The 27,469-nt window shown below is 38.3% G+C and overlaps 1 protein-coding gene across 1 annotated transcript in view; it reads left to right on the top strand.

The window, feature by feature from the left end:
* The window catches only part of VAV3 (vav guanine nucleotide exchange factor 3), a 415,772-nt gene that overhangs the window by 359,225 nt on the left and 29,078 nt on the right, over nt 1–27,469 (top strand). The window contains exons 21-24 of the mRNA XM_062191859.1: nt 11,163–11,228; nt 17,262–17,296; nt 20,999–21,115; nt 21,687–21,774. Coding sequence (XP_062047843.1) covers nt 11,163–11,228; nt 17,262–17,296; nt 20,999–21,115; nt 21,687–21,774 — 306 coding nt within the window. The remainder of the gene's footprint in view (nt 1–11,162; nt 11,229–17,261; nt 17,297–20,998; nt 21,116–21,686; nt 21,775–27,469) is intronic.

Raw genomic sequence — 27,469 nt, 5'->3', positions numbered from 1 at the left:
TAAATGTCAACTGAAGCCATGCCATCAAAGATTTCTTTTACAATGGCATGCTTTGTATATTTCCTTCTTAGAATAAAGTTTATGAAACGATTATGATTCCATATCCTATATCACAGGACTTTATTTTTCACCATTGTCATTTATGAAACTCCAGATACTCCACTGGGAGAATTTTGTAAGCTAATTGGAACCAAGAGGCAATTATAAGCAGTAGAACTGTAATCAGTGCCAAAAATATATGTATTTTTATCTACAATGAAAGTTAAATAACCTAGAAAACAGTTGTGATACTTCACAGTTCCAAATCATGCATCTACATGATCTTTAGTCTAAGGAGTGAAAATGTTTTTACACACATTCTGATTAATTCACAGAGATCTCCATAAAGAGGATAAATGGAAAAATCCCGTCACCCTCACTTAGTTCTGTGGGCTTAAAGGGCCAGCTTCATCCCCTATCCATAGCATGGCAGTTACAGAATTAAAATTAGAGCCTCTTCCAGACTTTTGTCTCTTACTTTAGTTCTGTATGTTAGATCATTCTACCGTTGTTTCAGAAGAGTTGTTTTATTTTTTTAACACATCTAAAGAAAACATATTTTGATGGCCGGTTAGTTCTTTTAGGGTAGAAAAACCAGGAAACAAAACATTGCTCTGTGCGGTAATTTTTGCTTTTTAAAGTTCTTTTGAGTTTTTGCTTCAGGGGAAGAGTCATACAAGAAACAATGAAAAGTCAGAAAATGATTTGAGCTTGGCAGGAACTCATACATTCTCGGAAGAAAAGCATTCCTGGTCACAGTGAGTCCTGAGAAGAACTTGGTGGACATGTAGTTCGTGACGTGCAAGCTGTTCGTGAACAGCAAGCTGTTCATCCTCCATTTCCCTCATCCCAGCAACTGGGACACTGGTAGTGAGTGAACAGTGAGTGGTCCTAGTCTTAGTTTACTTTGTCAAGAATTTTTACTTTCCGCAGAAATATTCTTCTTTTTTCCTCTCTGTTTTTTAAGATTGTCTGCTCATTCACTTCCTAGATGGCTATAATGGCCAATGCTAGGCCAGGCCAAATCCAGGAGCTAGAAGTTTCTTTTGGATCTCCTTCATAAATGGCAGGGGCCCAAGCAATCGAACCATCTTCTGCTAATTTTTATCAGGCCATTAGCAGGGAGTTGGATTGGAAATGGAGCAGCCAGGACACGAATTGGTGCCCATAGGAAATGCTAGCATCACAGGCAATGGCTTTGCTTGCCTACACCATAACTCCTGCCTCTTCAAAATACTATTCTATTTACTGTTCAAACAGATATGACTCAGGAGATTTAAAAAAATAGAGAGATAGGTGTGTTTTACTCACTTTGAGCTGAAAGAGTTGGATTAGGGAGGTCTTTTTCACAAGGAATGGGTTTTCTCAAATCTCCACCATGTATGTGTATTTTACCCTCTGCCTGGCTGTTCCTTTCTAGTCTCATTGTCTCAGTTGAACCCTTACCATCAAGGCACAGTACTATATTCACCTTCTTTTGGATCTTCTTGGAACCAAGAAGACTTCTCCCCCCTTGCCTTCATCCTGCTTCCCGCAGGTGTATTCATCCTGCTTCCTGCCGGGTTGAGCACTCCACAAAGATAGGACTATGACTTCCATCTGTTTGTCTCCAGTGCCTAGAAGAAACTAGACATTTAGGCCGCAGGTGTAGAATGAATATTCCGCAATGCTAGTTCCATAATATGTTATTTACAAGGTTTCAAGTTCATTGTTTATTAACACAAGTCTTACTGAATGAAGTGGTTTGAAAGATGGTGAAAATGTTCATCTGGTCTGATTTAGATTTATCTTTGTTCTCCCAGAGTAGTCTTAAGGTGAATTAAAGTTGCATCCTCACCTTGATCCCTCATCTGTAAAATGGGAATATTAGTACTTAAGTGACTTACAAAGGTGTGAGAATTATAAGAAATGGGAAGGAAAATTGAAAAGGAAGAAAATGTACTTCTGTATAATAATGACAGTAGAAGCTAAGTTTCATTTTTCAGAAGTGGGAAAATGATTATCTGGTATTTTGTTATTTAATTTTATTTAATGCCAAGAGTCCCACTGACATATATGGCTTGTAGAAGACTATTGCGTCCCCATAATTCTTACACTCAGTGCTTAATTTCTTTAATCAAAGAGAAAACTTGTCACTTCATAATTCTACATAAAAGTGCAAGTGATGGTTCCCACCGGAAGGATTGATTTACATACATATCAAGCTGAAACCTGTGAGCCCTTTTCTCAGAGCCCTTCGGATGAGGAAGGCCTCCGATACCTCAAGGAGAGGTGGAAGGAAGCAGATGGGTTTACAGAAAACAGCCCTTGCCAAGGGCATGTGAGTGAGAACCTGTGTGATCTGTGCCATGACTCGTAGCCTGGCTCCAGCATCTGAGGGCTGGAGAAGGGAGGTGTGGCCGGGAGGAATTAGTAGATCCTTCCTCCCCACACCTCTCCCTGCAGCCTTAGCAGTCAGTCACTTTGAAACATTCTTTTACTCTGCTCCAGTTTACAAGGAGACTTCTCTAATCCAATCTAGATCACACAAGAATATTAGCTCCAGTAAATTTTCTGAAAGTGTTTATTTTCCTCTCTTGATCTAAAATTCAAGATTCGGGCTGCATCATAATAAAAGCAAATAAGAACATTAAATATGTATATTAAAAAACAGATAACCTAATCTCCTTTTAAAACAGATACCATTACCAAAAGTCTCACTGCTTTGGGCTTATGGACCAGAATCAGCATCTGTGGCAACTGATGTGTTTTTCCCAATTCAGATTCTTTTTTTTTTTTTTTTTTTTTTGACAGGCAAAGTGGATAGTGAGAGAGAGAGAGAGAAACAAAGAGAAAGATCTTCCTTTTTGCCGCTGGTTCACCCTCCAATGGCCGCTGTGGCCAGCGCATCTCGCTGATCAGAAGCCAGGAGCCAGGTGCTTTTCCTGGTCTCCCATGGGGTGCAGGGCCCAAGGACTTGGGCCATCCTCCACTGCCTTCCCGGGCCATAGCAGAGAGCTGGCCTGGAAGAGGGGCAACCGGGATAGAATCCGGTGCCCCAACCGGGACTAGAACCCGGTGTGCTGGCGCCGCAAGGCGGAGGATTAGCCTGTTAAGCCACGGCGCCAGCCCCCAATTCAGATTCTTACCGGAGGGTATTTCTTTGTGAAGTCCCCAACTTCAGTGCTGTTGTGGCAGTTACACCTTTTTAGCAGTGGTGGAGCACAGCTCCAGGGTGCTCCTCAGTTCACCTGGGCTTTTCTTCTACACTGCCGCTCACCACCGGCTGATGGATTAGCCTGTCCATTGTGTAAAATTAGGAGATGCCAAGGCGGACTTGAGATTGTGGATGTGGGGGTTAAAAACCATGAGGAAAGTGTAGAGGCTTACTTGGTTAGCATGGAAGCACTTTAAAAATGTTGTGGGAAAATGGAATAAAAAATCAGTTCATGTTGGTGCAGCAAAATTTTGAAATCAGTGTATGGGGTTTTGTGTTTTGTTTTTGTTTTTATTTTTATTATTTTTTTTTTTTTGCTAATAACACATTTTCATGAACTTTTGGAAGATTCCCCTTAGCCTGGATTTCAAATTTTTTTTGCACCAACATAAAGTTATCTTTCAGCTCCATTTTCCATGAACCTTTTGAAGTACGCTTGTATAGCCTTTAATTTGAAGCCTTTGTTTTTATTGGATTTTTTGACCCTGAGAGTATCAAGATCCCTAATTACAGGAAAGGAGAAAAAGGCAGCATGTGACTGCAGTAGGGCAGGAAGGCCTTGAGAGACATGAGGATAGAAGATAATAGACATTAGAAAAGGCCTGTGAGAAACGTTTTCCCTGGGTGATTGCCAACTGGCTTTGATTGAATAGATTATAAACTGACTTTGCAGGAATGCTTCCAAGTGTACAGACTGTATTCTGGGAGTTGGCAAACCTCCTGACAAAGTGGGTGAGGACCTAATTGTTAACTTTCAAGATGGCATTTTTGGTTACTAAGTCTTGTATTTTTCCAATGTTTAATGCAGAGGATAATGTAGATTATAATGTCACCTAAGCAGAAATTCACATAGAGACATACTATCTCTTCTTTTCTGGAGAGTGAAAGAGTAACATTGTATAGAGACCATTCTGAGAAATTCTTCTGTTATTTTACCATGTAATTTACATTCTCCCATAATTACTAAGTTTGTGTCAGTCACTGAATATTTTTGGTGGTTTGTCAATCTGGACTATTGACTTGATACCAAAAGGGGTTTAAATAGAGCCAGCATGTGCACCTGTTGTTTAGACTGTGGGCCAAATAATTCACCAGATTATAGTGAATTTACTCATGATAATCTCAATTCCTGAAGAATGAATGAATATAATTCCTAAGAGGTCTGTCCTGAATTTCCAAAGTACAGCTTATGATTTACAATGGCTTTCCCCCCAAAAAAAACTTCCCTCCCACCAGCAACCCTCCCATCTCCCACTCCTTCTCCCGTTCCATTCGCATCAAGATTCATTTTCAATTATCTTTATATACGGAAGATCAATTTAGTATATATTAAGTAAAGAGTTCAACAGTTTAGATCCACACCAAAACATCAAATATAAAATACTGTTTGAGTACTAGTTAAAGCATTAATTCACATTGTACAACACATTAAGGATAGAGATCCTACATGAAGAGTAGGTGCATAGTGACTCCTGTTGTTGACTTAACAAATTGACACTCTTGTTTATGGCGTCAGTAATCTCCCTAGGCTCTAGTCATGAGTTGCCAAGGCTATGGAAGCCTTTTGAGTTCACCAACTCCGATCTTATTTAGATAAGGACATAAGCAAAGTGGAAGTTCTCTTCTCCCTTCAGAGAAAGTTACCTCCTTCATTGAATGGCCCTTTCTGTCCACTGGGATCTCACTTGCAGAGATCTTTCATTTATGTCCTCTTTTTTTTTTTTTACCCAGTGTCTTGACTTTCCATGCCTACAATACTCTCATGGGCTCTTCAGCCATATCCGAATGCCTTAAGGGCTGATTCTGAGGCCAGAGTGCTATTTAGGACATCTGCCATTCTATGAGTCTGCTGTGTATCCCGCTTCCCATGCTGGATTGTTCTCTCCCTTTTTAATTCTATCAATTGGTATTAGCAGACACTAGTCTTGTTAGTGTGATCTCTTTGACTCTTAGACCTATTATTATGATCAATTGTGAACAGAAATTGATCAAATGGACTAGTGGGATGGCATTGGTACATGCCATCTTGATGGGATTGAATTGGAATCCCCTGGCACATTTCTAACTCTATACCACATTAACAAACTGCAGAAGAAAAACCATATGACTATCTCAGTAGATGCAGAGAAAGCATTTGATAAAATACAAAACACCCTTTCATGATGAAAACTCTAAGCAAATTGGGTATAGAATGAACATTCCTCATTACAATCAAAGCAATTTATGAAAAACCCACGGCCAGCATCCTATTGAATAGGGAAAAGTTGGAAGCATTTCCACTGAGATCTGGTACCAGACAGGGATGTCCACTCTCACCACTGCTATTCAATATAGTTCTGGAAGTTTTAGCCAGAGCCATTAGGCAAGAAAAATTAAAGGGATACAAATTTGGAAGGAAGAAGTAAAACTATCCCTCTTTGCAGATGAAACCAATACATTTTAAAGCACTGATTCTAGTCTAAGAAAAATAACATTCTTTAAAATTGCTAATGCTGCCTTAAGCATTTAATGTATATGGTGCTGTTCAGGATATTTCCTTGTGGTTAGTGATGATTAAAATCACTAAGGATAAATATTTATTGCCTGCCAGAGTTAGGGAAACAAATTTCTTTGGACTTTTTCAGCTTAGCTTATTTTGTTATATGGCTTCTTCCCAAGCAGGACTTCACCCAAAATATGATAGTGCCTTGTTCTGTGCAGATTTTGTGTGGAGGGCCCACTTAAGATTTGGCTTATCTTACATGCAGACTGGGTTTTGCTTGCTGAGTTTCTTTAACCATTGTCAAAGCATTCTCTTGTTTCTTTCACAAGAAAAATACATTTATATTATTACAGTTCAGCATGGCATCATGTACAATAAGGTCTCGCCCACTTAAACTACAGAAAAAGTCTGAAGACATTCATGATCAGCATCCTCTCTCTTGCTGGAGAAATACAGGAACCCCACCAAGTACATTTTTTAAAATAATAATAAAAAATATTCCACAAAGCCTTATTCACTGCTATATTCATCTCATATCTAGTAAGTGTAGAAACACAGCTTATGGCTTTTTAGAATATTTTTAAAATTTCTTAAGTCTTTTTTTTTGACACTTCCATCTGCCAAAATTTCAGAGACATAGTAAACACAAACACTTTTGTTAAGAATTGAAGAAATCATCAAAAATAAAATAGAAGCTTTTGAAATATATTTTGATGACTTGGTGCAAGGATAAACCCATACAAATTGAAAATAAATTTATCTCAAAGATCCTAGACCAGGGTGCATGCAACTTGTTTAGTTATTCAGAATTCTAAGCCTATGAAAGCCACTTAACTACATATGAACTATACCAGAAATGTAAATTCCATGGTCTTTTGAAACTTGAACTCTTAACATTTATATATGGGATAAAAGTTAAATAAAAAGATCTTATGCTCTTTTGACTAAGGTATATCAAAAGAATATGGATTATGCTTTTGTGATGTTGTGTTCAGAATATTTTAGAAATTATTATGTTAGCCATTCAGTACAACCACATGCATTTATGCCTGGCGAGTTTTCAAGGTTCACTAGTAAGAGATATATATCTTGCCGTCCACTTAGTAGATAATTAACAATGAAGGAATATGTGTACTTGCAATAAAGGTTTTCAGTTAAGAAATAAACTATCTCAAATACATCTTACTCAGGTAAAAGTGATACGGGAGTCTACATTATTTATGGTTTAACAAGTTTGCTTAAATGTAAGGAGACTGCTGGGATTATGTGCAAGATTAAGCATTTTTATTGCATCAACATGATTGAGACAAAAGTGAAAATTCAGAAATAAAAGAACTGATTGAGAATAAGCAAAAAGCAATATTATGGGTGAAATAGAAAATGAGTATGTGATATTCACAAAGTGCTCTCTCACTTAGTAATTCTGTGATCCTTGTAACAGCCTGCTAAGGCGTGTGTGGCAGGTCTTATCTTCATTCCTGTTTTACCATTGAGACTTGCCTAAGGTTACACAGCTTTTTATAGCAGAGCTAGGAATAGAACAGGCTCTTCTGATGCCACATCCCTATGCTCCTGCCTGTCTGTGTTTTCTGAGAACCTGCTCTGACATCTCCCTGAGTGACAATGATGGTTACAAACGAACGTGGCTGCAGTTGAGAACACAAACCACTGCTTACCAGAGGCTGGTTCAGACTTGGTCTTTTCCTGATCGTCTCCCCTTTACCGTTGTATGTCTTCACAGACCAGTTCAGCATAATCCACTGCTTCTGTCTATCCATCCTTCCATCTGCCCATCCAATCTATAACCTATGTCGTATGTATATTCACCTGTATTCCCCCAGTTCATGGTCATTCTGTGTGTTTCTTTCTTCCCCTCCACTTAAGCAGTGTGTTATTGACAGAGGCAAAGTGACTGGGCAGGGTGACAGTCGCTCTGGCCATTACCCACGTGTAACAAATTGCTTAGTAATCCCCACAGCACCATCCTGCATATGTTGAGAGTGTTTAGGGCATTGTAACTTGGAAGACTTTCCAATCTTTCATGAATAACCATTAATCTGTCCCTTTTACAGTCAGCATTCCACATCTGTTTCAAATTGTTCAGCGCAATTCCAGGAGTGCATTAAAGCTCCAGTCCAGGTAGTATTAAGGGGATAAATGAGCCACAGGGACGAGACACTGTATTTTTCTTAAAGCAATTCTTCCTCCTTTTTACAAAGTTAGGTGCCAAGCAATTTACGATTAAGATTTTTGGAGGATACCTCTGTCATTTTAAGCAATCCTTGATTTTGAATTTAAAAATGCAGTTTTAGCTCTGCCTTCCTGGCATACATCAATGTTTTCCTCTGCAGAAGTAGGTTCTAAAGTACTTTAAATTTATTACAATTCGTGGTGGATTTTTCTTGAAGAAAAATGAGGTTTAATTAAAACTTGAAGTCATTTAGGAATAAATACATACTTAATAATGCATTTGTATTTATGATGGTAAAGAATTTCAGAAAAAATTGTCAATAATTTTAGTTTGATATGTTTTCCTACAGGAAGCTATTTGCTTTTCAGGAAAAGCAACATTATTTTATAAATTATAATTTTTTGTGTTCTAATTAATGAAAATTATAAAGGCACATCTTTTCTCATTATTATATGCAACCCATAGCCCATTTTCTCAGGTACTTTCCAAAAACAGTATTTTTATAAAAATGACCCATCCTGTACTATTAGTTTTACAAAAGCTCTATCACACAATACAGAGACGCCCTGCAGAATAAATGCATATAAAGATAGCACATATGGTATCTTAGATGACACCTGAGTATGAAGGAGAATGTTTTCAGGCTGACCTTGAAGATGTTGAGAGACTCCCAGAACAAATATCAGACAGGAGGATAACTAAAAGATGATTCCCTATCTCTGGCATTTGTAATAGGTGTGCAAGGGATGACAGGCTGATTATCTGAGCCAGAATGAAATGCCCACAGAGGAATGTAAAGAAGGAGGAAATTCAGTTACATGTTGCTCATCAAGGTTAGTCGAGTCTCTTAGATAAATCTTCACAAAAGGCCACTAAACCAAAGGCTTTGAAGATGGTTTATTTCATAGTTACAGTCTGCTGTGCCATTCATGTGTCAGGGATTGACAGCTGCTCCACCCATTAGTATTAATGATGTACCAGTGTACATCCCACACACATTTACCAAGGAACCAAAGACATTCCTCCTACACATTGCTTTGTTTTGAATCTTCCAAATGTCATAGGGTAGTTATTTCCTTAATAAGTGGAAATCATTGAATATAGCACATATTATATCCCTTACCTAAAACTGACATCTCATAAGAGTAAGTGAGGAATTGTAAGAATTCACCATGTCCTCTAAGGGATGCCTATGGTCATTGAGGAACTGTAACTTGCACTGCTAAACCTGGTAGGTTCTGCAGAGGTCCTCCTTCTTTATGTACTACGAAGAGTATGCGAGGGTGCAGTGGGGGAGCAGGCATGGGATTCATCCTGGACCTGCAGCTCCACAAAGGTTTTATAGAACAGGTGACATGTGGACTGAGTTTTGGAGGAGGACAGAATAAAAGTATCAATATAGATTAAGGGCTCCGTGTTGATTTTGTTCTGAGATAGTAAATAGTTATTACATTGGCCATCATGCACAGTCCCAAAAAAATCACTGCTTCTCCTGAACTCTGCATCCTATATATTAAGACCTTTTGCTGTTCTTCTAATGAAGAACGAGAGTTGACAGTTCACCGTCTTGTAAGAGCCATGATTTTCTCATTTGTTGATACGTTTCAGGTATAGTTAGGAAAGAGCATCATGTAAGCCGTCTTTGGGCATTTCCCCTGCAAGATGAACTTACTTCCTTTAGTGAAGACTCATGTGTCTTACTGTTGTTTTTTCAGAAATCATTCTTGTTCTTCCCTGGGCCCACTCAGTTAGGAGCCCCTCCCACAGGCCCCTGTATTTTACACTCAGGTAGCACTGCAGTGCATTTACGAATGAAGCTCTGGCTGGTTGCATAGTCACCAAATATATTTACTGATAGCTCAATGTCATGCTTAAAACATAGCACCGAAGAGCACTTGGTGAGTACAATTGGAAGAAAGAAACATTTGTTCCAACCTGACAGTTACCACTGCATCAACTCCGTAGTCTTGGATTTTCTCTTTCCTGACAGTCTCTTCCCGCCTTCTGGTTACACTAATTTCTGTATGTCTCTCTCTCTCTCTCTCTCTCTCTCTCTCTCCATATATGTATATATTTTTTCCTCCCAAGAGAGTCATAATCCTGATTTCAAGATCCTCCTCTCTGTGACTGCCACACATATGTACATCATCCCTTGGAATGGATTATGGAGTCACCCCTCATCTCCAACCTTGATCTTCCTCCATCTTTAACTCCCATAGTATCATTATTATACATATACATGCTTTGTTCTCAACATATAGGGGAAAACAAGAACTGTTTCATGAATTTTTATATTTTCCTCAATATCTAACCAAGCTAATACCAAAGACTATATTGAATCAATGAATGAATGAATATTTATCCTTTTCTATGCAAGGAAAGTGCAGTTTTTGAGCCTTGTCTAAATTAATATCTCCTCTGCTTGGTTATTGAATTTTCTCCCTCTTTGCTCTAAACCGCTCTTTCTTCTCCCCGTTTTCTCCCCTTCTTCCCCATCTCTGACCCTTAGCACTGACTGTTTCTTTTCACCTTATTAGAGGAATATACTCACGTATTCTGTTAAACACACTAATAGTGTCCATTTAAACTTATTTCCTGATTCCTGCACAAAACCAGTATAATACTTGTGTTAATGTGTTTAAAATTGAAAGACAAAGTATGCTATTATTTCTGTATAGAATCAGATATATAGCAGTAACAAAATTGAATGATATGTTCAAAAATAAACTTTGATTTGTTTTATAACCACAACATGAAGCCACTTATTAAGTGTCTAACAAGGAAGAAAACTGTCTGAATTGGGTGTTTGGCCTAGCGACTAAAATGACTGTTTCTTTTATTGGAGTGCCTAGGCTCAATTTCCAGCTCTCTCTTCCAACTTCCTGTCAGTGCAGACCCCTAGGAGACATCAGGTGATGGCTCAAATATCTGGGTCCCTACTATGCACATGGGAGACCTGGACGAATTCCCAGCATTTTGCTTTATGTCCTAGCCCTGGCCATTGTGGACTCTTGGGGAGTAAACCAGCACATGGGAGCACTGTGTGTGTGTGTGTGTGCCTCTCAAATAAACACAAAAAAGAAAACTGGCTGCTTTTGCTTCTTTTTCTGTGCCATAGTAAGTGAATGTCCAGGACTGAATACAAAATGTAAGTAATTCTGAGGATTCAAAGAAATAGTACTGTTATCGAGCATTGTGGGATTATCATTTACAGTAAATTTAATTTCAATTCTGGATTTTTTTTTCTAATTTAGGGTAGAAATTTAGCATCTGGAGAAGTTGGATTTTTCCCAAGTGATGCTGTGAAGCCCTCCCCTTGTGTGAGTACTAGTATACTAGTATTTTATTTCTTTCTTGTTATGTTTTTGATACTATGGTTAATTTTGCAAGAATGTATAAAACATACTGGCCAAGTCACTCATTAATGTTTGCATTTTCTGGGCAGGTCATATTTTTCCAAATTCATTAGGATTCCATTTCAGAAAATTTTTTTCAGGTTTTTTTTTTTTTTTTTAAGATTTATTTATTTGAAAGTCAGAGTTACAGAGAGAGAAGGAGACACACCCAGAGAGAAATCTTCCATCTGCTGGTTCACTCCCCTAGTGGCTGCAATAAATGGAGCTGGGCCATGCCAAAGCCAGGAGCCAAGAGCTTCATCTGGGTTTCCCACATGGGAGCAGGAGCCCAAGCACTTGGACCATCTTCCACTGCTTTCTCAGGCTTATTAGCAGGAAGCTGGATCTGAGTGAAGCAGTCAGAACTTGAACTTGCACTCACATAGGATGCCAGCCCTGCAGGTGGTGGTTTAACCTACTGCGCCACAGTGCTGCAGGTTTTAAACAAAAGTGTATGTATGAAAGAGGCAGATATATCTTAGTAGAATTTATAAAATTAAGGTCTCTGAAAGGTTTTAGAAGAAATAAACTCAAGCTACAGATTAGATGCATTGAACAACTTTCCCTGTTCCTACTGAGCTGAGAATGGTAGGACCTACTCTTTACCCAGTCACTTGCATTGCAGGGAGAGCATGGTTGGAAGCTTGGTAGATGATGAGAAATCCATGAAGTGCTCAGTCGGATCTCTGAATACATCTTCTACGCTTTCCTGTGTCATCACTGTTTATTAATATCATAATGAAATTTTCTAAAAATATCAAATACAGATAAAAGAATTAAGGAATATTTATTCAAATAATACTATAGATGAATATATCATAAAATGTACTCTGGTGCTTTTTGATACTGGTACATTTTTGTTTGGAGTAACATTTTTTAGAATCATAACTGTATTTAGGGCAGATTTTCCCACAAAGGTCTTTGTTGTCTTTGTTATTGACTCCAAAAGTAAGTGAAGTTCTTTTATTAATGTGGTGGAGATGATTGCTTTAAAAAACAACCTCAAAATCCTCCTTATACTTTCGTGCTATTTTCCAATAATCCCAGAGTTTCAAAACGGACATTATTCTTAGTATTACAAATCTGGTTGTTTTATAGCTTAAAGTTAATAACTGTTACATTGTTACTGCTTGTTTAATGAAATTCTAGATTGTTTTGTACAATAGGGTAAGTCAACTGAAGGTAAGTAGCAAGAGAGAAGACTGTGGGTGGTAGTGAGTAGATTTGAGGGAGTTTGGGTACAGGGTCACCTGACTCTGCGTGTGTTGTTTATCAGGGATCCAAGAGTAGTACTGAGCAGTCAATTCTGAGGTGCAAAGTTCCTTTCTTGCATGCGCTGTACGAGTCTTCCCCAGAGTTCAGAGGTGTACAGGTAGGCCTCTAGAGCTGAGTACTCAGGAGGTCCAAAGATGAGATCCTCTCAGCAATGTGGTGACAGGCAGCAAAGCCTGCAGCCGCAGCACAGTGCACACTTGAATCTCTGTGAATCCGGAGCCCTCTGTGGGTGGACTAGGGAAAAAAGTCCCACAGAAAATGATACCTATCTTGGTGTTGGCTTTGGGTTGTATAGAGAAAAAAAAGAAGTATTCCCTAAGAATTCCTAATCTTAAATCCAAAGACTACCCAGATGTAGGGCTGGAATTCATATAAGCTCTATGGCTAAGTAATTCTAAGCTGGAATTGTAGTTTAAAATGATTCCGTATTTATTGTTTACCGATTTAAAATATAAATTTTCTGTGTGCTGGAACCTTTCTGCTCATAGTCCTCAAAAGATTTGTATGGATAAAATCCCAGGGAACAAAAATACGGTCTGGACTCATTAAATTTAGGAGGAAACAAACCACCTTGAGCTAAATAAGGTCAGCAAGAAGAATAAAATATATAATTGGACCACAATGACAGCAGATATCAGAATTATCAGATAGTAAATTTAAAATTTTATATGTAATACGACTGAAGAAATAAAAGGAATAAAATCTAAAAGGAGAACAAGACAGTGTTCAATTTTCTGGGCATATTTCAAAGCCTCAGTTACAGTAATTGAACTGAAAGCCTTAATAGACACATTATATGGCATATCAGACACAGTTGGATAGAAAATTGGAAGAAAAATTTGAAATTTCCCAAAGAACAGTCCAGAAATATGAAGAATTGGAGGATATAATGGAGAATGGATTGAAAAGATTCAAATACACCTAATAGAAGGAGAAAATAGAGATGATTGAGAAGCAATATTCAAGTAGATAATAGTTAAGAACTTTCTAGAATCAAAGCTAAAACTAATTTTGAGAATCAGGAAGAGTATATTAAATCATTACTTAGACATATTGTAACAAAACTAGAGGATATTCAAGAGCAAATAGAATTTTAATAAATTAAAACATGAGAAAAATTATTTATAAAGGAATATAAACACAGCAGTAAAATTTTTCCACTCATAATTGTTGAGTAATTTCTATTGGACCAGTCCTCCCACTGATAATCACTATAAGCTTTGGGGAAAACAAAAAAAACTATCCGAAGGTACTGGTGAGGAAGAGAATCGGCATTTGAGAAACAGAATGACGTTAGAAGAGTTCCCGGGTAATGGCTACCTCAAGAGTAGTATTGGATTATGCAGTTTAGGGTGGTTAGAATTCAGATGGAAATTGTAGTTCTGATTTGAAGGACCAGAGTAGGAATTTGAAGCAACAACAGCAGCTGGGAAGGGAAGGGGGGATCTTAGAAAGGAAGGAATCAGAGAGAGGTAACCTCAAATGCTATGTGTAAACTACCCAAGTTCTTTGGCTACATGGTGAAGACTCTAAGCCACTCAGCTCAGGTTAAAATAACTTAATGGAGAATTCAGCTGCCTACTTAAAGAAAAAACACTCCATGTAGACACAGCAACATCTAGAGGTTCACTTTGAATGACAGCTTACTATTCAAATTGTTCAAAATACAATCACACATTACTCAATATACAAGAATCAGGAAAATGTAACCCATACCAAAAAGATATTGAAAGATGATATATCCTGAAATGCCTCAAATGATGGAATTAGCAGGAATAGATTTTAAATACGGCTATTACAGTCGTGCTCAAAGACACGAAGGAAATACATTAAAAATGAACAGACAGGAATCCTCAGCAAAGAAATAAGAATTGTAAAAAAGAGTCAAGTGGAGATTCTAGAATGTGAAACTATAATAAGGATAGTATGTTAAAAGTACTGAGATAAAATTACTATATACTTAAAAATTTGGCTTTCCCAACAACAGATAAACTAATGACACAGCCAAATACACATAGAGAAAGTTTGCTTCTGTATGGTCTAAGTTTAAAAGAATTAATTCACGAGAAAGCATGTGTGTGTGTATATATATATATATATATATATATACACACACACACACATATATATATATACACTTCTTTTTAATATTTATTTTAAAGTCAGAGTTACACAGAGAGAGGAGAGAAAGAGAGAGAGAGAGAGAGGGAGAGAGAGAGGGAGGGGGGGTGGAGAGAGAGAGAGAGAGATCTTCCCCCAAATGGCCACAATGCCTGGGGCTGGGCCAGGCCTAAGCCAGGAGCCAATAGCTACCACCGGGTCTCCTAAATGGTGGCAGGAGCACAATCACCTGGGCTATCCTTGGCTACTTTTCCCAGGCCATTAGCAGGGAGCTGGACCAGAAGTAGAGCAGCTGGGACACAAACCGGTGCCTGTATGGGATGCTGGCATTGCAGGTGGCAACTTTACCTACTGCACCACAACACTGGCAGCCCCTACGTATGTGTTCATAAACATACATAACATACACAGATACAGTTATGTATAAATTGTATGTACATGCTATATTTCCAATTAAGTATTTTTAAATGTTCTGTCCATAGCAAAATTTAATCAGAGAATGGCATTAGGAAAAAAATAGTAACCATATGCTTGAAGATGAGATTACTCATAAAGAAATTATCTACAATCTTACATATGATGACAAGGACCTAGGCTACTCATAAGAGAAGTGGAGATGACCAATAACATGAAAAATGATATGGTTATGAAAATCATAACCAAAGAGGTAGTCCTGGATCCCCACATATCAGAATATACTTACCTGGAGAGTGCATACAGCCTAGTGTTTAAGACACCTGTGCCCCACATCAGAGTGCTAGGTTCACTTCTAGAGATCTAGCTCGTGACTCCAGCTTGCTACTACTGCAGACCCTGGGAGGCAACAGTGACGGCCTAAGTAAGTAGATTCCTGCTTCCCACACAGGAGACTTGGATTGTGTTCCTGGCTTACAGCCCCAATCCTTGAGAACATTTTGGGGGGTAATAGAAGGGAATGTTCTTTATTTCTCTTCCTCTCCCTACTTATGCTTGTAAAATAAATAAACAAAATTTAATTCGTTCAAAAGAAAAGGAGAGAGGCCGGTGCTGTGGTAAAGCTGCCACCTGTGGTGTCAGCATCCCATATGGGGCCAGTTCTAGTCCCAGCTGCTCCTCTTCCAGTCCAGCTCTCTGCTATGGCCTGGGGAAGCAGTAGAAGATGGTCCAAGGCCTTGGGCCCCTGCAGCCACATGAGAGACCTGGAAGAAACTCCTGGTTCCTGGCTTCAGATAGGCACAGCTCCACCATTGTAGCTATTTGAGGAGTAAATCAGCAGATGGAAGACCTCTCTCTCTCTCTCTCTCTCTACCTCTACCTCTACCTCTACCTCTACCTCTACCTCTACCTCTACCTCTCTGTAACTCTGACTTTCAAATAAATAGATAAATCTTTAAAAAGAAGAAGAATATACCCTATGAATAAAAAGGATACAGTAGGACACATCAGGATGGAGTTTTACTTCAGTATTTCATGCCACCTTAATTGATTTGGATTTCCAGACTTTCACCAGCTAAGGGAATCCCAAGTCAGAATTTGTTGAAGTTTTTTACCCTCCTCCTGCCAGTCTCCTTTTCTTCTTGTTGTTTTCCATAGAGAGAGAGAAAGAGAAATAGAGAGACAAAGACAGGTTTAGGGAGAAGCATACATTATACATTTGAAGAACACAATTAAGGAGAGGGAAGGAGGAAATGTTTTTCCCATATATTTCAGAAGCTATGTATATCTTATCAAAAGGAAACCTTGCTCATCAATTTCTATTTGTGAAAGCAAAATGATAAGTCAGTATCTGCAAGATCTGAATGGGCATAATTTGCTTTCAGTATTGTTGTCTATCAAGATTTTATGAAGTAGTATTAACAATGTGATCCATAGGTTAAAAATATTTAAATATTAATAATCACAGGAGTACTATCACCGGAAAGTTATATTGTGATATATAGCTCATAACCTGGAAGGGCGAGAGTAACCAACACATTATGAAAGCTGGCATAGGTTAGAGTTGCATTCATTATAACTGTGTCTTTGAGATACTATATCTTTTACTATTACAAGTGAGAGTATGTCCCTTATAATTTATGGGAAAAATAACTATTTCCCAAGACTTTTCCTGACTAAAGGTTTTCCAGTTGGTAGATTTCAGAATCAGAGGTTAGAATTTGGGTTATAAAATAAAAACCTACATCCAGTGTATAGTGTTTGCTTTGCGTGTTTTCCCAATGTCTTGGGAAAGTAGAGTGCTATTTGGCTTTCCTAATAGCATTTTCATTTTAGTTTTCAATGATAGGATTAAATTGCCTTGATAATAAATATTGAAAGTTTCTAGTTCATGTTTTTCTGCTATCTCTCCCCTTGAAGGTACAGTAGCAGTAAAATGAATGAAAGAATGAATTAAAGTGAAATGAATTATTTTATACTTATCTGACATATACTATGATTCACTATGTATAAAATTGCCACTGGATGGTTCTAGGACTGTGCTACTTAGGGTTTTATAGAGCTGAGTCAGCTAAACTGAATTAATGATTGATTTCTAAAAGCTTCCCTTAAGTAAACTTAATCTGTTTTTGCCTTTTTATATCCTAGGTGCCCAAACCAGTAGATTATTCTTGCCAACCCTGGTAAGTATTAAAAATGTTTATGTAGCTAAGTTGAAATACCATACCTTTACCTCGAGGATGCTTTAAATGTAGGGGTAGTAAACCATGCTCTGTTTCCATTTGTCTTCGCTAAAGGTGTTTTCAAATGAACAAAACACTATAATGAATTCATACATTGCTGACCTTTCTGTATATTTATCAGAGAATGGTGTGTGTATATGCCTGTAAGTGCATTTGACTATGAATTGAAAGTTTACAATAGCCACAAGAAAGAAATGTGACATCAGTGAATATGTATGTTGCATTTTAATAAGGTAAATTTCATGAAGCAGAGAGAAAAAATAAATATCATTGTCTGAAACTCCAGATTAGCTCAAAAAGGATAGTTGATTCTATAAATACAATTTGCAACATGTAACAGGGAATAGCAAGATATATGGATGTCTAAGTTGTAGGTCTGGATAGAACACACTTCCTGTTTGGAGGCTGGCAGAATCCTTAGCAGAACCAAGAAATGAAGTACATTGTTATTTTTTTTAAATGTCTTCAACTATAATGAATATTTTTAGAATACAGAATTCATTGTATCAGCTCATTTATACCTAGTACTTACTATGTATTTACTACTTCACATGTTTTATTTAATTTTGTTTTTCCAACATTTATGTAGCAAAAGTGGTAGTGTTATTTCTGATTTTAAAAAAAAAGTTATGGCTATGCAACTGGTGACCTATATGCCAGCATCCAAATTATGCAGTCTGCACTTTGCTGTCCTGCCTTGAAAATGCACAGTGTGGGCATATTTCTCATTTATATATTTGCTTCCCTGAATTTTGTATTTGATTCCTTTTGGAATGACTAATTCTGTTTTTCTTAGCACTGAAGGATATGAATACAAAATGAGGAACGGGAACAATGATCTGAGACTGTCTAGTGCTAGTTTAACTTTCAAGTGTAAATAGTTACCTGTTCTATAACCCAAACATGAAAGTATCCTGTTACTGTGCATGGTGGAGGAGCCCACTGCCCATACATGGGCTTTCTTTCCTCGCACCCCCCCCCCCCCCCCCGCTTGCCTGTAGCAGTCACTCTGGCCTCCTCTGGTCATTATCTGCCTCTGCCTCTGCCGAACCCTCACAAGTTTGTAATAGCACTGGGAATCTTTGCTGTATTTTTACCCAGTTTAAGACACACCCAAGGTCTTAGTTTCTGTGGAATTCAAGTCTGTAATCCTGAACAGGAATTAAGTTTATAGACTAGGACTAATAGCATGGACAACAGAGGTGGAAACCATCCAGAAATGGTAAAAATCATTAGAGTATAATGATCAGATTCCTTCTTTTTTTGCTTTACCATTTTTTATTGTAACCAGGCATTATAGTTATAAGATAATGATTGGAGAGGTAAATAATAGTGCCATAAATGACATGGAATTTACAAAATAAACCTACTAAGTACCTAGGGACCTTTCAGTCCCAAGAGGATAGCTTTTGTATCCTTTGTTTTAAAATGCACCTGTGCCAATATATAAAATTCAATTGAAATTATGACCAGTTTGAATAGTATTATTCCTAAGGATGAAAAATCAAGATGTTCCAACAAAGGAAGAGCCTCGAAAATAGGAAGAAATAGATATCTCACAGTAAAATTTTAAAATTACTTTTTCTCCCTGAGCAACCTGGAGAATTTATTCAAACCAAGCAGGCAGTTTTGTGTGAAATGTCATCTGTGAGGGAGCAAAATGATCGCCTACACCAGAAAATCGAACCTTCCATTTTAGAAGTACTAAACTGTTTGGAAGAAGTATCCCACATGATGGCGTGGTAGTTCTGAAATCACTGAGAACTTGACTGGCACCAACTGTATTACCTGTTCATTATTTCCACATTTAAAAGTAGGTTTCCCCACAAGATTAAATATTTCTTAAGAAAATCCCAATGATTATGTTTTACGATCTAAATTTTGGGGTGTCAAAAGGCCAGGGGTAAATTATGAGGCCAAAAGCTGGGCACCTATTTGGAAATCTGTATGTGGAACAGGAGACAGAAGCCAAGATCCCTAGTGCTTCCTCCTAGTAGTTAGGCAGTTTCCCTTGTCCTATCCTGGCAGATGGCACTGGGGTTAGAAGGCCAGCCTTGGAAAAAATGGACCACATCGGGTCAAGACTAGGAAAGACCCAATCTAGCAGCAGCTGGGGAGATGCCACGCTGAAAACAGGGGTGAAATTAAAGCAAGTCTCTGTACTGAACGGTGATAATCCTCCATCCTTTATCTGACTCAGTTCCAGCACTGTGACAACTAAGTCTCTCTCCCTCTCCTCTCCCCCCCCCCCCCCAACTGTCCTTGTATCCAGACAGGAATTTGGAAGGTATTTCCTCTAAAGAGACCAAGTGGAACTGAGAGTAAAATCTTAATGTTTGGGTGTTACTAAGCCCAATTGTCAGGTTTCTGCCAGATGGTAAGGTCTTTCCCAGTGGTCTTACCTTTGCACCCGTACACCCAGAGCAACCAACCAGTTTCTGGGTGCCTCCTTCTTAAATATGAATAAACAACAAAGAGTAACCAGACATTTGAGGAAAGCCTTGAGCTACAGAACAACAAAAAATAAGCATGAAAAGGAAACTTGAAAAAAACTGACATTTTAGTGAACAGGAGAATTTTTTAATAAAAGATTTATTTATTGGGCCGGCGCCGCGGCTCACTGGGCTAATCCTCCGCCTTGCGGCACCGGCACACCGGGTTCTAGTCCCGGTCGGGGCACCGATCCTGTCCCGGTTGCCCCTCTTCCAGGCCAGCTCTCTGCTGTGGCCAGGGAGTGCAGTGGAGGATGGCCCAAGTTCTTGGGCCCTGCACCCCATGGGAGACCAGGAGAAGCACCTGGCTCCTGCCATCGGATCAGCGCAGTGCGCCGGCCGCAGCGCGCCTACCGCGGCGGCCATTGGAGGGTGAACCAACGGCAAAAGGAAGACCTTTCTCTCTGTCTCTCTCTCACTGTCCACTCTGCCTGTCAAAAATAAAAAAAAATAAATAAATAAAAAATAAAAAAAAAAGATTTATTTATTTATTTGAAAGGCAGAGTTACAGAGAGGTAGAAAGAGAGAGAGGTCTTCCATCCAATGGTTCACTTCCCAGATGGCCATTTCGGCCAGAGCTGTACCGATCTGAAGCCAGGAGCTTCCTCCAGGTCTCCTACGTGGATGCAGGGGCTCAAGGACTTGGGCCATCTTCTACTCCTTTCCCAGGCCATAGCAGACAGCTGGATTGGAGGTAGAGCAGCTGGAACTCAAACTAGCGCCCATATGAGATGCCAGCAGTACAGACAGCGGCCTTATCCGCCATACCACAGCGCCGGCCCTGTGAATAGGAGAATTTTTAAAGCCTTTATGTACATCTTCAAAATTAAGAAAAGATATAACATTAATGGAAGAGAATTGGAAGTGTTAGATAAGGAACAATCAGACATTAAGAAAGAACTCTTGGGGCTGGCACTGTGGCACAGTAGGCTAAGCTTCCTCCTGTATGAGAAACTTGAATGAAAGCTGATATATTGTTGAAAGTTTTTCTTTAACTTTTTTTCCTGAAAAAATTTAAAGCAATGTAATTAGTATAGAAATAAAATAAACTCAGATCTTCCATTAAATTAAAACTCTGACAAAAGCTTTCTTTTAAGCTCTTTTTTCCAGCAATAACTATTCCGTTTTTCTGTGTTATTTTTTCTTACAGGTATGCTGGAGCAATGGAAAGATTGCAAGCAGAGACTGAACTTATTAATAGGGTAAATAGTACTTACCTTGTGAGGCACAGGACCAAAGAGTCAGGAGAATATGCAATTAGCATTAAGTAAGTAGGACAAGTATTTTTACAGAAATAGATTTCCTGTTTTCATAATTGCATAGACGATCTGACGTGTGTAACATTGAAGCTGAAAACCTAGGTTCTAATTGCAGCAGAATTAATGCATCTGTACAGAGTTCATTAATACTTGAAAATTCTGTTAGAAAAACAGTAATAAGTATTATTGGCTGCTAATTGGCATATTAGATTTTTTTCATAGCATTGTATTTTGGTGACTTGATATGTGTATATTTCTAATAAATTCTAAGGTTTTGTTTGGTAATTAATAAATTATAGATTTTGTCTTTTTTTCTGTATCTTCAAACTGAACTTTCTAAATAAGTTGAGCATAATGATTAGTCAAATCCAACCCTCCCTCATTCCAAATATTCATTGTGTCGTCAACCAATCCAGTAAATATATTTTGTTAATTAGCTGTCAACATTGTATTGGCATAGGAATATATTTTGTTTTCAGAATTAATTCCTATACTGATATTGGGGCATGCCCTCTGGTAATTATTGATTTCTACTGATTAAGAACACATTTATATTCATAAGTTATTCATTGCCCACAGGTACAATAATGAAGCAAAGCACATCAAGATTTTAACAAGAGATGGCTTTTTCCATATTGCAGAAAACAGAAAATTTAAAAGCTTAATGGTGAGCATTGATTATTTCTTTTCAATCTGTGAATCTTATTTTTTTAAGATTTATTTATTTAAAAGTCAAAGTTAGAGAGAGGGAGAGACAGAGTGAGAGACCTTCCATCTGCTGGTTCACTCCCCAAGTGACCACAATGACCAGACTGAGATAGGACTGAGCCAGGCTGAAGCCAAGAGCAAGGTACTTAATCCAGATCTCCCCTTTGAGTCCTAGGAGTCCAAGTACTTGGGGCATCTTCTGCTTTTTCCAAGCCGCTAGCCAGGATCTGGGTTGGAAGTAGAGCATCTGAGACACAAAGTGGTTCCCATATAGGATGCCATTGTCGCAGGTGGTAGCTTTAACCACTATGTCCCTGTGCCGGCCCTCATCCCTATTTTTTGTTGTTAAGAAAATCAGTTTCTTGGAAATTTTACTCATTGAAAAATTGTTTAAACAGAATCATGCTACAAATTTATAGAAGAATTCAAAAATAATTCTAATTTTAAAAACTCCAATTACGTTTACTTTGCTGAACTCGTATGTTTCAGTGTGGACTCAATTTGCCAGTTTTAGATAATATTTCAGAGTCTGTGCTCTCTATGACTGTTAGAGGAATGACAGAGTCAAATGAGCATAAGTACAATCAATTTGCAGTTATTTAAAGTAAGTGTGTTTCAACTTGAGTTTAAATGACAGCAAATTTTTAATATGCTTTTTTCTTCTTCATCCTTCCTTTTGCCTCTGTCTCTTGTTTCAGGCAGAGGAAAGTATTTTAATTTTAATACAAAAGGTGTAATTAGTAAAATTCCTCTTCCAGCTAAGTTAGTACATAGAAAATGTAATATAATGTGAAATTGAAAAGCTTGTCATGCTTTCTGCTGCTTTAAATTATCTGTGCCATGGTTCTTATTCATTACCTCGGACAATTAAACATTAACAAGGCAGCAGAATTACCATACAACAGGTGATAGTTCATTGGAATTTTGTATTTAAATAAAAATAGTATATTGTCAAATTGCTTCAAATGAACCAGTGTCATTTGAGTAATTCCCAGGTTTTTTTTTTTAAATTACAACTTAATAGTGTTAGTATTTAAGAATATTGTGCATATTTCATATGAATTGCATACATGTCGTCATATATACATTGTTAACAGTAAGGATCGTTTTTCCTTAAAAGCAGTTGCAGGTCTGCTCCTCAAGTTTAGTAATTTCTTGTGGTGAGGAAGAATTTGGATACAGCACGAAAGATGCATTTGTAGCTGCTGGGAACTATAACATTGGGAAGGAGCTCTCATTGATTGAGCCATCAAATGATACACACTGCAGCTTTCCGGAAAACATCTCAAAGCACTTTGCAGATGTTAACATTAAAGTTAAAACTGAGTGTCAGAGAGCCTTATAAAGCATGCCAGCTTGGATATTTTATCTAAAATTTCAGAAGTGCTTCAAGATACAAATCAGTGTTTTGAAGAACTTGAAGAATCTTGAAAGAAAAACAAGAAAACCTCTATGGACATAAATATCTCATTTCCAGTTTCAAAAGCTGAGGATGGACAGCAAGGTTATGTCCTGGGAAATGTAAACTCTGCCAAATTGGTAGCCACGACCCAGGCATCCTCCTTGCTGGAAGTGACTTGCATTCTGTTGGAATAAGCAGCTTGTGCATACAGAGAACTGGACCAGGGAGGTTCTTCAGAAAGTGAACACCTAGGAGGGGGGTGGCAAGTGCGTGCACAGATAATGAATGGCCGACACGGTGGAGACGTGCTGGAAGCTTGCACTGGGCTCCCAGCTCTGCAAGGCTCACCAGCTTGAGCTCTCACCTGCAGAACTTCCTTGGATGGTAATGAGGCTGCCCCACAGCGTTGTCCTTAAGATGGCACGTAAAAAAAGTGCTGCAGGGCCAAAGATGAATGCCAGCCTTGCAGACTTTGAAAGTTAGCAAAAGGATCTGACAAGCAAAGAGGGTGAAAGGAACAGTTACTGGAAAGAGCGAATTGATTCCGCGTTGTGTCACCTGGGCTCAGCTCAAGGCAGTCCTTCAGCCACTAAGGTTGGGTAGGAAGGCAGTAATGCCACAGTGACCTGGATTAGTGGGCACAGATCGTGGAGTTCTTATCCCCATATGAAGTTATGACTATTATAAAAGCAGAAGAGATTCAGGTATCAAAAAATTTATGCCACAGAGTAGTGAAAGTTTCTTGTAGCTTAGCGCCTTTCTTAGCTCCTCTAATAATGACTCTGTCCTTTGTTCTAGGCCCTGTCTAGTGCACTTGGGCCTCATTCCTTTGTAATCATAACCTCTACCACCAATGGCTCTACTCCTAACATGTGTGTACTGATGGTCCTCTTCCCCACTTAATGCTGTATAATTGTTCAAACCTGGTAAATGCCACTCTTAGGATCATTGGTTACTATCCTCACTCTGTCTTTTATGACCTTGTCTAAATATGATCAGAGTCGGCAAACTTGGAAGGCTTCCATAGCCTTGGCAACTCATGACGACAGCCTAGGATGGTTACTGGTGCCAGAGTGTCAATTTGTTGGGTCAACAACAGGAGCCACTGTGCACTTGCTCCTCATGTGGGATCTCTGTCCTTAATGTGCTGTACCTTGTGATTTAATGCTATAACAAGTACTCAAACAGTATGTTTCACTTTGTGTTTCTATGTGGGTGCAAACTGTTGAAATCTTTATACTAAATTGATCTTCTGTATATAAAGAGAATTGAAAATGAATCTTGATGCAACTGGAAGGGGAGAGGGAGCGGGAGAGGGGAGGGTTGCGGGTGGGAGGGAAGTTATGGGAGGGGGAAGCCATTGTAATCCATAAGCTGTACACTGGAAATTTATATTCATTAAATAAAAGTTTAAAATAAATAAATAAATAAAGTTTCTGCAATGACAGTTGGGCAAGGAATTTAAGATACTTGTCACAGGGTTAAAATATGCTACTCTTAGATGGTACATGTAAAGTCTCAGAAATGCCACTGCTAGGGACACATGCATATTGTTTTCCTCTGTATCTAGGGATCTTTTTTAAGGAAGCAGGTACCACAGTGGGCTAAGGGGATTGAGAATTAACAGCAAATCACAAAGAAATAAAAAATCACTAGCAGAAGGATGCAATCATAAAAAGAAAAAGAAGGAGCTGAAAAATCTCAGTATCAGAAAGGCTCAGCAAATTGTAAAAGTTGCTGAGGAGGCCACAGAACTAGACTGGGCCTGCCCCTTTTTTTGTTTCTGTTCATTTGTTGAGCAAATTTAAATTGAATCATTACTATGTATATCACTATGTTGTTAGAGAATTTGAAAAGGATCCAACTGTCCTTAAAAAGCCCACAAACTAGTAAATACCTCTGTGCAAGAACCTCACAGTGCTGGAGTCCTGTGAAGTCCAGCTGGGAAATGCCACGTGGGCATTTGGCCGGAAAGGGTGGCTCGTATTTCAGTGACCAACCACCATGGAAGGAAATGCAAGCTGAGAGTTGCAGGAGCTGCTTAAAGCCAGGATCATACAAACTCAAGGAGTCATCCTTGATCGTGCTGGTGACATCAGTTCCTGGTATAAATAATGTTTGTGGATTTCTTCAGAAAAATTGTTCTTTCAGAATAACTCAGAATTCCACTATCATTGGTATTAAAGTTATACTCTTCTACCTGTGAAATGTGGTAGGGCCTGGAATTTAACTTTAAGCTGGAAAGGATGTAAAACACAAACAAACTCCCCTCTGGAGCTTATTTTAAATTAGCCGATTGCTCAGAGAGCAGATTGGCCTGAGGTAGTTGTGACCTAACCTTTTCCCCTTGGGTTTCAATAACATAGTTCATCAAAATCTTTGTTTTTCTTAGTCATTAAATTCAAATCCTAAATGGATTTCTGGATCCAGGTTACAAGGCATTAATTTTGTTCTAATTTTCATGTATGCCAGACAATCCATGTACAAATGCTGTTTATAAACCGTCTCCATTGCCTGTTTCCTTGGTAATTGGAATGAGTGGCTCTCACTCATTATTTTTTCAGAGAGAGTTGAATTGTTGACACTGCTGTGTCAGTATGAGATAAGGAAAGCTTAGCGATTTCTTTTGTTTAGAGCCTTCTTATTTACTTGTTGTACCTGAAGGTCAATGGCTGCTAAAGCAGGGGTGGATTAGAATAAAATAGAGAAAGCACAAAGGCATGAATTGGAAAAGATCCATGGTGGCACTATTTAATTCTGCCCAGCTAGAAACAGGTAGGAAGACTTACCCTTCTAAGACTGTAAAAACAGAACTAAAACATCTCCCTTGCTTAGGGAAGTGATAAAAGAGTGTTGTGCCATTTGCTAAGCCACATGACCCCTAGGCCTTAGAAAAGTCATTGGTTTCCTCTGTAAAATTTGAGGATGGATGTGTGTTGATTACCATATACCTTTTCAGTATAAAAATTCTATAGTTTCTAACCAGCTTCAAATAAACTTTAATTCATACTAATTAATAACAAATTTTATAGAACTCATTATAACTGAATAAAAAATGAATTTCAAAGCTGTTAGCCAATAATTCATTTCAGACTTATTTTCATGTTGCTAGTGAAAATAACTCATTTTACTCAATTTAAATCACAGGACTAAGAGAACTGCTCTTTGGTATCTTTTTTATTAGCAACACAATGTATACATATACAGTTCTTCAGAGGCCTTACAAAATTCTGCTTTGTATTATTCAAGAAAATTAATAACGTTGTTGATCACTAAATAGAATTTAATTCTAGACTGAATTTGTAAGCCATGCTGAAAATCATCACAATGCAAACACAATATTTGAATACTGAGAGCATTTTGAAGATACAGACTTCTATCTGGTATTTTATTACTTTTTGTTTTTAAAGGTTAGTTAGTTTCCAGATTCCTTAGATTCATCAAGGACTCCCATTATCTGAGCCCAAGGGAGAAAGGAAGAAACATTTTTTAATTGTTTAAAGATTTATTTATTTACTCAAAAGGCAGAGTTACAGAGAGGGTGGGGGAAGACAGAGAGAGAGAGAAATCTTCCATTTGCTTATTCACTTCCCAAATGGCCACAATGGCCAGAGATGGGCCAGATGGAAGCTTCCTTTGGGTCTCCCACATGAGTTCAGGGGCACTAGCACTTAGACCATCTTCCACTGCCTTCACAAGCACATTAGCAGGGAGCAGGATCGAAAGTACAGTGTCCTTATTAGATTCCTGTGCAGCAGGCAGCGACTTAACCTGCTACGCCACGCTGCCAGTCCCTGGAAGAAACATATATATAGAAGACCCCAGAATCTTCATTCTAAGAAAACAAAATTCCTGATAATTAAGACACTTTGCACCTGCTCCTTCCTTTTTGCCTTGCTGTCTTAAAATTTACATTTGCCAGGTGCAATGTAGGCTGTAGTTAAAAGCACAGACTTTGGAGAAAGTCACTAGCTCTCTGACCTTATGCAGGTCAGTTTACCACTCTGAGATCTGAGAATCTGTGAGGATAAGGCCCATCTCATAATGTTCTTGAGTGAAAATATGAAAAAGTAGGTAAAGAGTCTGGCTCATGGGATAGCAGTAGCTATTATGATTATTCACATATATACGACTTTTATGTTGTCTTTCTTATAGTCTGTGAAATGGTTTGTTATCCCCAATTTACAGGTCTAAGGACTGGAAAATCTTGATTCTCACTATTCATTGTGTTAGCCAAACCAGGCTGCCGTTA

This window comes from Lepus europaeus, chromosome 5, assembly GCF_033115175.1.
Source record: "Lepus europaeus isolate LE1 chromosome 5, mLepTim1.pri, whole genome shotgun sequence".
NCBI classification, from domain to species: domain Eukaryota; kingdom Metazoa; phylum Chordata; class Mammalia; order Lagomorpha; family Leporidae; genus Lepus; species Lepus europaeus.
The sequence above is the reverse complement of the archived record's forward strand: the minus strand, read 5'-3'. Positions and strand labels throughout refer to the sequence as shown.